Source organism: Zootoca vivipara, chromosome 7 (assembly GCF_965207765.1).
Source record: "Zootoca vivipara chromosome 7, rZooViv2.hap1.1, whole genome shotgun sequence".
Classification (NCBI taxonomy): domain Eukaryota; kingdom Metazoa; phylum Chordata; class Lepidosauria; order Squamata; family Lacertidae; genus Zootoca; species Zootoca vivipara.
In genome coordinates, this window is record NC_142590.1 from 74,005,212 (window position 1) to 74,017,774 (window position 12,563).

The 12,563-nt window shown below is 42.1% G+C and overlaps 1 protein-coding gene across 2 annotated transcripts in view; it reads right to left on the minus strand.

The window, feature by feature from the left end:
* Positions 1–636: 636 nt before the first annotated feature.
* Positions 637–12,563, minus strand: part of STK4 (serine/threonine kinase 4) — a 72,276-nt gene continuing 60,349 nt past the window's right edge. For both annotated transcript variants that reach the window (XM_035122210.3, XM_088674596.1), the window contains one exon: positions 637–4,526. In XM_035122210.3, the coding sequence (XP_034978101.1) occupies positions 4,368–4,526 (159 nt within the window). In that variant the 3' untranslated portion in view covers positions 637–4,367. The remainder of the gene's footprint in view (positions 4,527–12,563) is intronic.

Here is a 12,563-nt window from a genome sequence, read left to right on the forward strand (position 1 = left end):
TCGGAAACCAAGGCATGGCTTCTGACTAGCTGCAGGAAACTCCTGCAGCCAATCAGAAGCCAAAGAAGCCGTGTCAGATGTTTGGGTTCCAAAGAACATTTGCAAACCGGAATACGGGTTTGCAGTGTTCGGGATCCAAGGTACAACTGTATAGATTTTGATACACACTTATCTGTGAGTAGGCCTCACTGAAGTCAGTGAGACTTACTTCTGAGTAGACATACATATTGTATGGCAAGTGTCAATGCACATTTTAGTCACTAGGTGGTAATAGACTTAAGGCTTGCAGGATCTCCAATTAGAATCTACCAATTAGAAATAAGTGCAAGAAACACAGCTTTAGCCTTAAACTATCTTGAACTGAGGAATTTTGTTTTCAGTACTGGAACTAATTGGAACTCACAGTCCTTTCACAAAAACATTCACCCCTGGTCATTCCAAGCTTTCCTCATTTCAGTAGATCAATTTTGTTACTCTTGCTCCTATCATTAAACAACTGAGAATCAACAAACTCTGCAAATGTACTGCAAATCATCCCAATATCTTCCAGTAGATCCTGTTCCGTGGAAACATCAGTTATCATACACTTAGATCACATCTGTATCTTTTACTGGTAAACCATAAAAACCAAACTTCTTTTTATTGGAACAGTTTATTTTGTTCTATTAAACAAATAAGGCAAGGTGTTTAAAACTCAAAACAAAGAACTTCCTGTATCATACTCAAAAGGAACATGTAATAAAAAAGTTGCTTTCATACATATACAAACTAAGGTTTCTAATATGTACAAACCAGACAAATCTCTACAAAAGAGAAATTTCAAGTTACATTGGGTATGATGTGCTAACTTCATTACAAAACATTAAAGCGACTAACTTCACATTTAAGTCTCTCACAGAACCGACAACAAACATTTGATTTAGGGTGGTGGGAAGAAAAGATGGCAGCTTATCGGGAATGCTTCAAGCTGTGTTTATGGACCCATCAACCATAAGAATGAGATTTCATAAGTATATGAATACCTTGCTTTAAACACTGTTTTGCTCTGGACAGCATTCTTTCAGAAGAAGTCCCTAAAATTACAATCTGGGTGATAGATGAAGTGATATATTCCTGTAGAAGAATTCAAAATGAGAGCTGGAGTCTTTGATTAGGCTGAATTTACTGAAGATGGCTTGCTGGTGTGCTGAACTACAATAGCAGGAATCCAGCAATTCATTCTCATATCTTTTAGATGGTGCCGGGGGGGGGGGAGAGAAGAGGTGAAGACTATGTTACTGAGACTGCTGTGCTTTTCGTTCACTTGCTTCCACAACAAAAATAGTAATATTAGGAGACTCGTTAAGAGCCTGGCTGGTTGCAGACAAGACATCCCAAACACATGTATTTCCCTGCTACCATGGCACATATTGTAAAGGCAAAGATTCCCAGCTAAAGGACCATCTCCTTTATGTGAGAGCAAGTTAGTCACCTAAATACCTGAATGTGTCATACTGTGGGGTAGGCATCATAGCCAGAGGCACAAGGCACCCACTTTAGCAGCCATCTGGCTTCACAGATTACTGAGAAAGGTCCTCCCACCTGATTCACACAGTCGGAAATTGCATTTAAAGCAAGGAAACAGTAGATGGGGGTGTGTGTGCAAAATAAATTTACTTGCGCAGTAAATGAAGTACATTTCTGCTGCAGGTAGCATCCCCTCACTTTACCCCTTTGCTTGCACCTCCATAGTTAAATTGCAAATGACTGGCTTTCTAGCCTTTCATGGCAGATTTCTATTTGCTAGAACCATTAACAAAGACGAGTCTTTCAAAAGGTTAGCTTGCGTTGCAAACTGTACATACTTGAAGAGTAGCTGATCAGCATGGCTTTACAGGGAACATAATTACTTTGATTTATTTTAATACTTCTCTTTCTGTCACTGAACTTGTACAACTGGTTTGCTAATATCTGCAGGTAGGGCTTCCCCCCCTCCAGGGCAGTGATGGGGAACCTGTGGCCCTCCAGCTGCTACTGGACTACAACTCCCATCATCCCTGGGCACTGGCTCCCAGCGTCCTTGCGTGTTGGGAGTCACAACAACATGTGGAGGGGCCAGAGGCTCCCCATCCCTGATCCGGGCTAAGCCTAATATATCCTTGGCCAGGTCGTTAGAAAAAGAAACACTGGCAATCAAACTACTGCTCTGCAGCAGGTAGTCTTAACAGCAATGCTTCCCTATATTTTTGAAAAGAGCTTGGGCTCTGCTTATAATGATGACAAACTTCCTTCAGCAGCAGAAAGGGCTTGGATGACTTCACCATTCCCCACTAGCTCATGAAACGTAAACTTGATTCAGGTCACACTCACCACATGCAAAATAATGCATGGCCTACGGTGCAACTAGAGCACAGCATTAACGGCCATAGGATGCAACAGGCATGTCGCCTTCCAGTCACAAATGTGACATTTTAGCTACCCACTTCCTATGCACCCTCTGAAGGTCATGGGACCCTCTGAGGAGCAATTTATGAGGCACAGTGGGGCTGCTGTTGGACTGGAAGACTCTCGTGCTCCCTTAATTCACACGTTGAAGCAACAGGCCTTTTTACAGAGCTTGGTCATTGTGTTCTGATACTTGTGAAACCTGGGGAGGCCAATAATCACAGGCACATTCCATCATAAATTTCTCTTGTGCAAATCCAACAGCAACAAGTGAGAACTGCACAGAGCATCAGACTCTCGCACACTTTATTTTAGCAGGAATCCCGCTGCTTAGAAATGAATGAAATTGCTTTATTAAGCTTGACACATCAAGCTTTTTCTAAAAGGGCATTTTGAAATTATTCTTTTGAGCCAACAGATTGTTATTTTAATCTTAACTGACATTCTTAACCTTTCCAAATAAACAGAAAAACACGTTCTAGTTTAAAATTCAAAACTAATATTGCAAGCCTCAAACAAATTAAGCTCAAAATAGCAAAGCCCATAAACATTCACAATTCCTTAAATATTTCAAACCTCTCATTATCTCAAGAGAGTTCCTAATTTCCTGAGTTGCAAGTACTTTGACATTCCTCTGCTGCAAGGAATTCTGAAGAAATACAAAGTAGGATTCACGTTCTCTTGAGTGATGGGTTGGTTTCACATTAATATATTTAAAAAATACCAAGAAATCACTCAAACGTTATCCGCATTCACTCATAAACAGTGGAAAGGATATAAATATAAGCCTGAAATTCAATGCTTTAAAAGGGGGAATGTAAGGCATGGGACTTTTAGAGGCTTTTGGAAGGGACAAAAAGAGTTTATATTCCTTTTCAAACGCTGAAGCAGGTTGCATATTTTTGCCAGTGAATCACTTTTGTTTTAAAAACCTATTTCCAGAGTACCATTAAACAGTAACAGGGGGAAGTTTAAAGAGGGAGCAGTTTAATACAAAGTGGTTGCTGCATAAAGAAGATACGGAAGTTAAGCTATGCATCTTTTATTGGGCCAAATTAGGCGAACAGACAAGTGTGCAAGGTTTCTGGTTTCACAAGCACTTAGGAGTTTCACAAAAAGAAGCATACGTTTGCATCCTTGCAGTCCAACCTAAGTGCATCCAATAAAAGACAAGTGTTTTAACTACTTTGTTTTCTTCATGAACCAACAAGGCAGCCTTACACCATAGTATGAGATAAACCCACAAGGCAGAAAACAGGCCTGAGAGACTAACTGGCCATCTGAGCACCAACATTCTTTTAGTCTGTTTCCAACTGTTCCTCCATATGCTCCAAAAGTAACAGGACTTTTCTGAAGCAACATGCAATCTATTCAGAACACATCTAACACTGAAACACAAGCATAATCTGTTCATGAGGACTCACATAATGGCATTCCTGAGTTTGAAAAGGTGCTACAGTAAGTGGAGGAAGCAGCCACTGGCTTGCTTTGCTAACACATTGCCATCGTTTGCACACAACGCTAGGCCAGGCCATGGCTTAACACAAAGCAGGCATTTTGATCCTCCCTGGTCATGTTGCTGTTGCACTGCATTGAGTTAAGCTGCGATTTGATTTAGTGCGTCCTCTGAACCTGGGCTCATGGCTTAGCTCTCTCCAAATCATAGGACAAACCTTGGTTATAGCATGTGGTTTGTCTGTGAGAGCTAAATCACAAGACTGGGTTCAGAGGACAAATCATGGCTTTGCTCGGTGCAGCCCAGCAGATTGACCAGAGTAGGAACACAGCCACCATCTCCTCTCTGGGAATTTGTTCATGCTAAGCTATGGTTTGGCCTAGTGTCATGTGAAAACCGGACCATTTAAAATAGAAATCCACCTACACAGTAGTCATAGAAACACAGTTTATTGTTAGGGATGATGGATTCTACTGGCAGGCTTTCCTTAGAAGTTCTGCTGGCGTCTCTTCTTTGCTTCAATGGCATCAAGAATAGGCTGCCGTTTCGACTGATACCTTTGGCGAACTTCTTCTATCTCCTGCTCCATCATGGGGTCAAGTGCCCCGAGTCTTCTTTGAAGTTCTTCAACAGTCCAGTTTCTCAGCTGAAGAAAAACACAAAAGCAGTGAACTTGCAACAGCAGAAAACCTGGAGCTTAACAAAGGGCCTGTGCTGGGAAATTTACTCTGCTTCTTCTGAGCAATAAAGTAAAAGGGCTTTACTTTAAGAGTAACAATTCTGAATCCCATTAAATTTACTGACAAAGGCTACCGGTACAAAGAAACTTTGGCTCAGATCCTGAGTTGCCTTTCCATTTCTGGTGAAAGGTAATTATAATTAATCCCTTCTCCTTGCAGTTGTTCCCTGCACCAACTTCCACGCCGTTCTGGAGAGTTGCCCCAACCCTCCAGAACTAGAAACAGCGTATCTTGAGAAGGATTCCTCTTAAGGGATGTCCCAAGCCTCGGGCTCCAGAAACTCAAAGCTTTTTATGTAACAAAACAGATCCACTTACAGGTAGGTAGCCGTGTTGGTCTGAGTCGAAACAAAATAAAAGAATTCCTTCAGTAGCACCTTAAAGACCAACTAAGTTTTTATTTTGGTATGAGCTTTCGTGTGCATGCACACTTCATCAGATACACAAAACAGATCCACAAACCTTTAAATACACAAAATACAGATGACACTGTGCTTCTACCTGACTTCAATGGAGTGAGAAAATGGAGTTTAAACCTTTTAAAAAAATAAATGAATAAAGTATTTGACGTAGGAAGAAAACCATTTGCAATATTATGTACAGTTACACATTTGCTATAGAAGGGTGAACATTCTCAATTCAGCCACTGTAAGTCTGTTCCTTGAATATGGTTCCACCGCCCTCAGATGTTTGGTGTGTGTAGCCTGTGAAACAGCATTCTTTGCGGCAGCCCCATAAACTGTGGGACTCCTTCCCCAGAGGTGCATCTGGCAGCTTTACTATACAGTTTTTGGCACATGCTGAAGACACACCTCTTTACCTTGGGGCTTTGACACGTGAGGTGTATATTTTAAAGAGATTTATACCCCACCTTTCCTCCAAAGAGCTCAAGGCAGCACACATGGTTCCCACCCACCCATTTATCCCCACAATCCTGTGAGGCACATGGAAGTGAGAGCACATGGCCCCAAGTGAGCGCCACACGAGTGGGGATTTAAATCCACTCTCCCTCACTCTAGTCTGAATCACCAGCAGCAATTTTTCATTAGCATTTAGTCAACAATAAATCTCACTTGACTCCATGTTGAGCACTGTCTTTGTATACCGGGATATGGAGATTCACCCCTGCTATACAGGAATCTTTTGCCCAATGTGGGTTGAGTCTCATGCTCAACCCACTTCCCACCACAAGTAATAATCTGCTGTGCCTTTTGCTACCAAGTAGTGGACATCCACATAATTTGTTAGCCCAATTCAGTGTTCCCAATCTTCTGCTTGGACCAAAACCCCAGAGATTACTAGATTAGATGGCAGGGAATGAATACAATCTTTCATCACCAAACAAGCTGGTGGCTGAAACTATTAGGACTCCAATGAGAGAGGGGGTGTTTCCTTTTAAGCAGTGCCTGGCCTTGTTCCAATTAGTTCAGACCAGAAACAAGACAGTACCAGTGTATGGCTTCTGGGCTGTGTAATATCTAGCAGCCAGGAATGTCTGAAGCTTGCCTTAGTTAACACAGAGATGTGACGATTTTCATCACATCAGCACTGTAAAGTAGTACTGTGGATCATGCTCTAAACCCTCCTGGTCCTACAGGGTCCTACAGAAGACACCCCAAAAGTTGTAAACAGTAATGAAGCATGACTTTGTGGAATTTCATTATCGTCATTATTTGCAAGGTAAATTCTTCTCCCCTCCTCCACCACTAGCAACTGCTTTAAAACTTTTCAATAATGCATAGAGTATTATTGCACAAGGGAAATAACTACAAGAGGTTACAGATTTTTGCCTATCTTGTAAGGAAGTTGTTCATTAGGGGGGGAAAGCACTTCTCCCATCAGATGCATTATGCATGCACATTAACACAGCTTTAGCTGACAGCCCTTTGAGTTGATGTATGGGACCTGCTACAATTCTATGCTAATTGTATAACATCTGTTTTAAAGAAGGTTATTGTTCAATGTTCAGCCCTTAGGAGCTGAAAGAATATAATAAAGTATAACAGTAAAGACAGAAAAAATTAATTCAGTGCTGAGGGTGTATATAAAGAGATCAGTCAGCCCTAACCATTAAATGACTACCAGATGTTTTATAGAATTTTCTTCAAGCCTTAGAGTTCTTCTGAATCTCTAAGAGGCCGTCCTGAGTGTTTCAAGACATAGGACAAAGATTTCCAGTTTTTGTTTATTTTGCCAGAGGATTATTTTAAAGGAATCCTGCCTTGAGAGTTTTTACAGGTGGTATGTGTATAGGAAGAAGCCTTCTTTGAATGTGTGATTTGTAGAAGGCGCACATTCTGGTTCCACCCCCAGGTCTCCCATTTATGCCAGTCCCACCCTCCTTCCTGGCATTTGCACATTCAGTGTACAGGTTTGAAGGAGGATTCTGGTCATGTTGAGCTGAATATGCAGAGCCTTACACTCAACATGTGACAGGTCAGGGGAGGAAGGGGCAGGGCATGGAGACCCAGTGCGCTTTGCAGTTGAGCAGAATTTGATCCCTCGTCCACCTGTTCTAAGTTCAGCACTCTAGCCAGTGCAGCACTCTGGCTCTCAGTGACAGGTAGGAGGAGAAGGGAGACTATTTCACTGATTGCATTGAACACGGACATGTCAAAGGTTCCAAGTGCAAGGAGGGGGGAGATCTCACTCTCCACATTTTCACTGCACAACCAGCCCTTCTCTGTTTCAAGTACAGTACTGTATACTTTTTGTACCACTCCATACACCAAGAGTCACATTATTTAAGTTCTCAATGGTGTATATACCTTGAATATCTGATAAAATCAATGTCCTTCCCCAAACCATTATGGATAGCTGTGAAGTTATTAAGGTAGCTTTGTCACTACCCATGTTATTTCTGCACCAATACATAATCCATGCTATGCAGTAACTTTCCCACTGCCAACAAAGAAGCCAGCTCTACACGGACAACAAGTGTGATTGTTCTTCCAACAGCTGCATGGCTTCTACTGGTGTTGGTTCTGCAGCAGGGGATATTGAACACACCATCCTCCCATTACCTCAGGTCAATGGTCATGCTAACTGGGGCTCATGGGAGTTGTAGTTTAACAACATCTGGAAAGCCATGGATTCTCCACTCAGCATTTATGCACACACAGAAATTTAATAACAACCGTCCCATTTAGTGTAAGAAAAATTATTCTTGTTTAGTCTATAATACAATGGTCATGAGAACTACCGATATTACAATTGCCTGAGGAAAAAAATCTATGCAAGTTTTATTGCCAAGTCAGCAGTTTTATAGTATACAAAAACATTTTTAAAGGTAAAAAACTACATTGCACTTGGGAGCGAGATTTTAAATTCCATGTTAAATAATAATAAAATATGGATTTGATACTTGGTTATATCATTTCATAAGGGACCCAGATGGCGCTGTGGGCTAAACCACTGAGCCTAGGGCTTGCTGATCAGAAGGTCGGCGGTTCGAATCCCTGTGACGGGGTGAGCTCCCATTGCTTGGTCGCAGCGCCTGCCAACCTAGCAGTTCGAAAGCACATCAAAATGCAAGTAGATAAATAGGAACCGCTATAGCGGGAAGGTAAATGGCGTTTCCATGTGCTGCTCTGGTTTGCCAGAAGCGGCTTTGTCATGCTGGCCACATGACCTGGAAGCTATACGCCGGCTCCCTCGGCCAATAATGCGAGATGAACGCGCAACCCCAGAGTCGGTCACGACTGGACCTAATGGTCAGGGGTCCCTTTACCTATATCATTTCATAAGACAAGACAGAATCTTACAGCACTCCAACTGACATTAAACACAAAAAGTGAAATAATTCAGTATACAAATCCTCAAAATTAATACTTTATATAAATGCTTACACTGCTGCTTAAGTGGAGACAGACTGTCTACATGCTCAGAAATGAGAGTGTGGGTACTGCAGTTAGCACCGTTCATGAATAAACTTTAGATCAATTGAGTACGCCCTTGAAGCTTTTGGCAGTGATTGTGTGTCAAAAGTATCCAAAAATACACCACAAGCTAAAGGGCAGGAGGTCCAATATCCTCTCCCTGTGTGTATTAAGGCATGCCTGCCAATTAGTACTTTTTAATAGATATGGAAAGACAAAGTAAAAATAGGTTGGGAGGGCACAACCCATCCTTAGCTATAGTGCCTGCATGAGAAGAGGGAATCTTATGCCTTTAGGATCTAAAGAATTAAGATTTATCATCATAATTGATGGTAATTGTTTTTCTTCCCCTCCCAACCATGGCATATTTATGCCCATCATACCCGCATGCTCCAACCTTAGGCTCCCTGACTGTCAGATGGCTGCTGGTGGACAGTCATTTGGGAGGTGCATATAGACCAGGGGTGCCCAAACTTTTTTCAAAGAGGGCCAGATTTGATGAAGTGAACATGTGAGAGGGCCAACCAATGTTGATGAGCTTTTTTTTAGGATTGAAGCTGTTGAGCTTTTTTTTTTTTTTTACAATTTTACCCCAGGGCGTATGCTGCCACAGGGGCTGGATTAAATTGACCAATGGGCTGGATTAGGCTCCCCAAACGGATTTTGGACATGCCTGATATAGACCAACAGGTCCCTTAACAGCCCAGGAAAGTGTATGCTAGAGGGGAGGGGAATAGGACTTTTACGTGCTACAGAGATACCCCTCTCACCTGTGTGAAGGGTAGCACTTCACAATCTTGGAAATAGCACAACTTTCCTGATAAAGGCTGTTATCCTGATACAAAAGGCAGCCCCATCCCACAATTTATCTCCACTACATTCTGTGACTGGCTTATATCCCCACTAGTTCACAGTATGAAATTAATGAACCCATGCAAATCCTTTGCATTTCTGTGTGTGCACTCACTCTGTGTTATTTGTGCTATTTATTTGCATCTTGCCCTTCTTCCCAAAGGAGCCCAGGGAGACAAGGAAGCAGCGATAAAAACATCTTTAAAACTATTCCAGTACAGATGCAGACTAGGAAAGATCTCAAGTTAAAAGGCTTGTTGAAGGAGGAAGGTGATCAAGTTAGGTGCCAAAAAGATAACAGAAACAGTTCTTGTCTAATATTCAAGGGGAGGGAATTCCAAAAAATAGGAGCCACGACACTAAAGGTCTGATTGCTGTGTACCGGTATTTCACAGAATGGACCTTCTGATAAAATGGTAACTGCAGGAGTCCCTTGCCTGCAGAGCACAGTGACTAAATTAGTACATTAGGAGGTTATCTTTCAGTACTGTAGTTATGTGCATTCTGTTCGCTGACACTTCTTAGTACTGTACTGCGCTCAAAATTGAACTGGTTCATTTCCTTTTGAGCTAGCTCTCCTCAACACTTTTGCTATCAGCAATATTTGAACACCCAACACCATTGTTGTTACTTTAATTTTTATAATTTCTTTGCTATTACCATATGTGTTCAAATGAATACAACAACTGAGGTAAAGCCTGGAGGGGGAAAAGTTTTTTTTAAAAAAAACAAAAACCAGTGTCATTAAATAAAAGGTTTAAGAGCCCAGTTGGTCAAGTCAAGCAGGCAGTCTGAGAAATTGAATTCTGATGAATTTTAAACAGTAATGTGGGCCATTAACAAGCCTTCACTTACACACATCAGTCTCAAAACAATCCATTTCTACTTATTCTGCAGCCTATGTACAGAATGCTATAGAATTACAGGGTAAAGGTAAAGGTACCCCTGACCATTAGGTCCAGTTGTGCCCAACTCTGGGGTTGCGGCGCTCATCTCATGTTATTGGCCGAGGGAGCCGGCGTACAGCTTCCAAGTCATGTGGCCAGCATGACAAAGCCGCTTCTGGCAAACCAGAGCAGCACACGGAAACGCTGTTTACCTTCCCACTGTAGCAGTACCTATTTATCTACCTGCACTTTGATGTGTTTTCGAACTGCTACCGTGTTTCTCATATTATAAGACATGTCTTATATTTATTTTTTCCTCAAAAAACCCCACTATGGCTTATTTTCAAGGGATGTCTTATTTTTTTCCTCCTCCTCCTGCCACGGTCGGCATTGCTGCTGCACCTATCACTATGTCTTATTTTCGGGGTATGGCTTATATTCCTTGAATGCTTAAAAATCCTGCTATGGCTTATTTTATGGGTATGTCTTAAAATATGAGAAACAGGGGTAGGTTGGCAGGAGCTGCGACCAAGCAATGGGAGCTCACCCCGTTGCGGGGATTCGAACAGCCGGCCTTCTGATCGGCAAGCCCTAGGTTCTGTGGTTTAACCCACAGCGCCACCCGCTGTCCCCAAGAATTACAGGGTAGGGCAATACAAACTTTGCATGCTTATGGACATCACTACACTCTTCCATAAGTTTGAAAAGAAGGGGACAGAAGGACACAATTGTGCAAGCATGCCTGCAGAGCTGTGCTTGAGTGTGGGTCTGCAGATGCTGCTAGACTACAACTCCCATCGTCCCCAGCCAGCTTCGCTAGTGGTCAGGGATGATTCGGGTTGTAGTACATCATCATCATTGGACCAAAGGCTGAAGAACACAGCCTTAGAGAACAAGGTGAAGTGCCATCTTGAATCCCCTTGGCCCAGCAGGCGAGCTCTACAGCATGTATTTTTATTTGCACCAAACACATAAGAAACATCCTTGAGATTTTGACCCAGGTAGTCTATGTCAATTTTCTTTCTTGATTTCTGCATTTAAAATAGTCTTTCATCTGTCACAGTAACGTGCCAGTAGAACACTGAGCTTTACTGAATCTAAATGAAACTGGAACAGTGAAGGGAAATACATAACACAGCAAAGCAGACACATTAGTCACAGTTCATACTCTCAAGGGCACATTGCTCAATAACTTTATAACACTGTGCCCCTCTTTTGACCTCTGGGACCATTTTATAACAGCTACATGGTTGTTGCCGCAAGATGGAATGGGCAGATTTCAATTTCCAGGAAGAGACTTGCTATAATATAAGCCAAAGATAGGAAATAATTTCCCATTTCAGGGCCCTTAACTGCTGGGAAAAGGTTAACATGCACAAAGTAATCCAATGCCTATGCATTTGTGGGGTTTCGTAAAGTAGCAGAGCAATGACCTATGGTCAAGACAAAGTATTGCTGGAAAGAGAACATTTGCAGGCTCTCCAGAACCAGGCTGAATGGCACTGGCATTTCCAAACATACCATTTAAAATAAAGTTCAAAATCCTAGACTAAACAATGGCAAAGTCATTTGTTTACAACTTCATAGAGTGACCCATTAAGTCCAGAATGAAAAACTCTGGAATTACTGGTTTATGTAGATAATGACTGCAAACCCCAACCCCCATGTGCATTGGTCTATCACAGGCATCCCCAAACTGCGGCCCTCCAGATGTTTTGGCCTACAACTCCCATGATCCCTAGCTTACAGGACCAGTGGTCAGGGAAGAGGGGAATTGTAGTCCAAAACATCTGGAGGGCCGAAGTTTGGGGATGCCTGGTGTATCAGAAGCTAGAAAAGCTTCTTATTTTTATGTTACAGGTAGGTAGCCGTGTTGGTCTGGATCGAAGTAAAATAAAAAAATTCCTTCAGTAGCACCTTAAAGACCAACTAAGTTTTTATTTTGGTATGAGCTTTCGTGTGCATGCACACTTCTTCAGATACAGTGAAATGGAAGTTTCCAGGCACTTATGTAGAGAAGGGGTGGGGAGGGGTGGGGATGGGGAGGGGGGATCACTCAGAAGGGTGGTGGAAATGGGTGATTGACTGACTGATAGCTGTTGATGACCGCAAACGACTGCAAATGGTTTTGCATGAAAAAGCAAGGGTTGAGATGGCTGAAGATCACTTATCATGTATAATGAGATAAGAACCCGATATCTCTGTTCAAACCAGGTCCCTCCATGGTTTTGAGCTTGGTGATAAGTTGCAATTCAGCAACTTCTCTTTCCAGTCTATTTCTGAAATTCTTTTGTAGTAAGACAGCTACTTTGAGATCTTGTATAGAA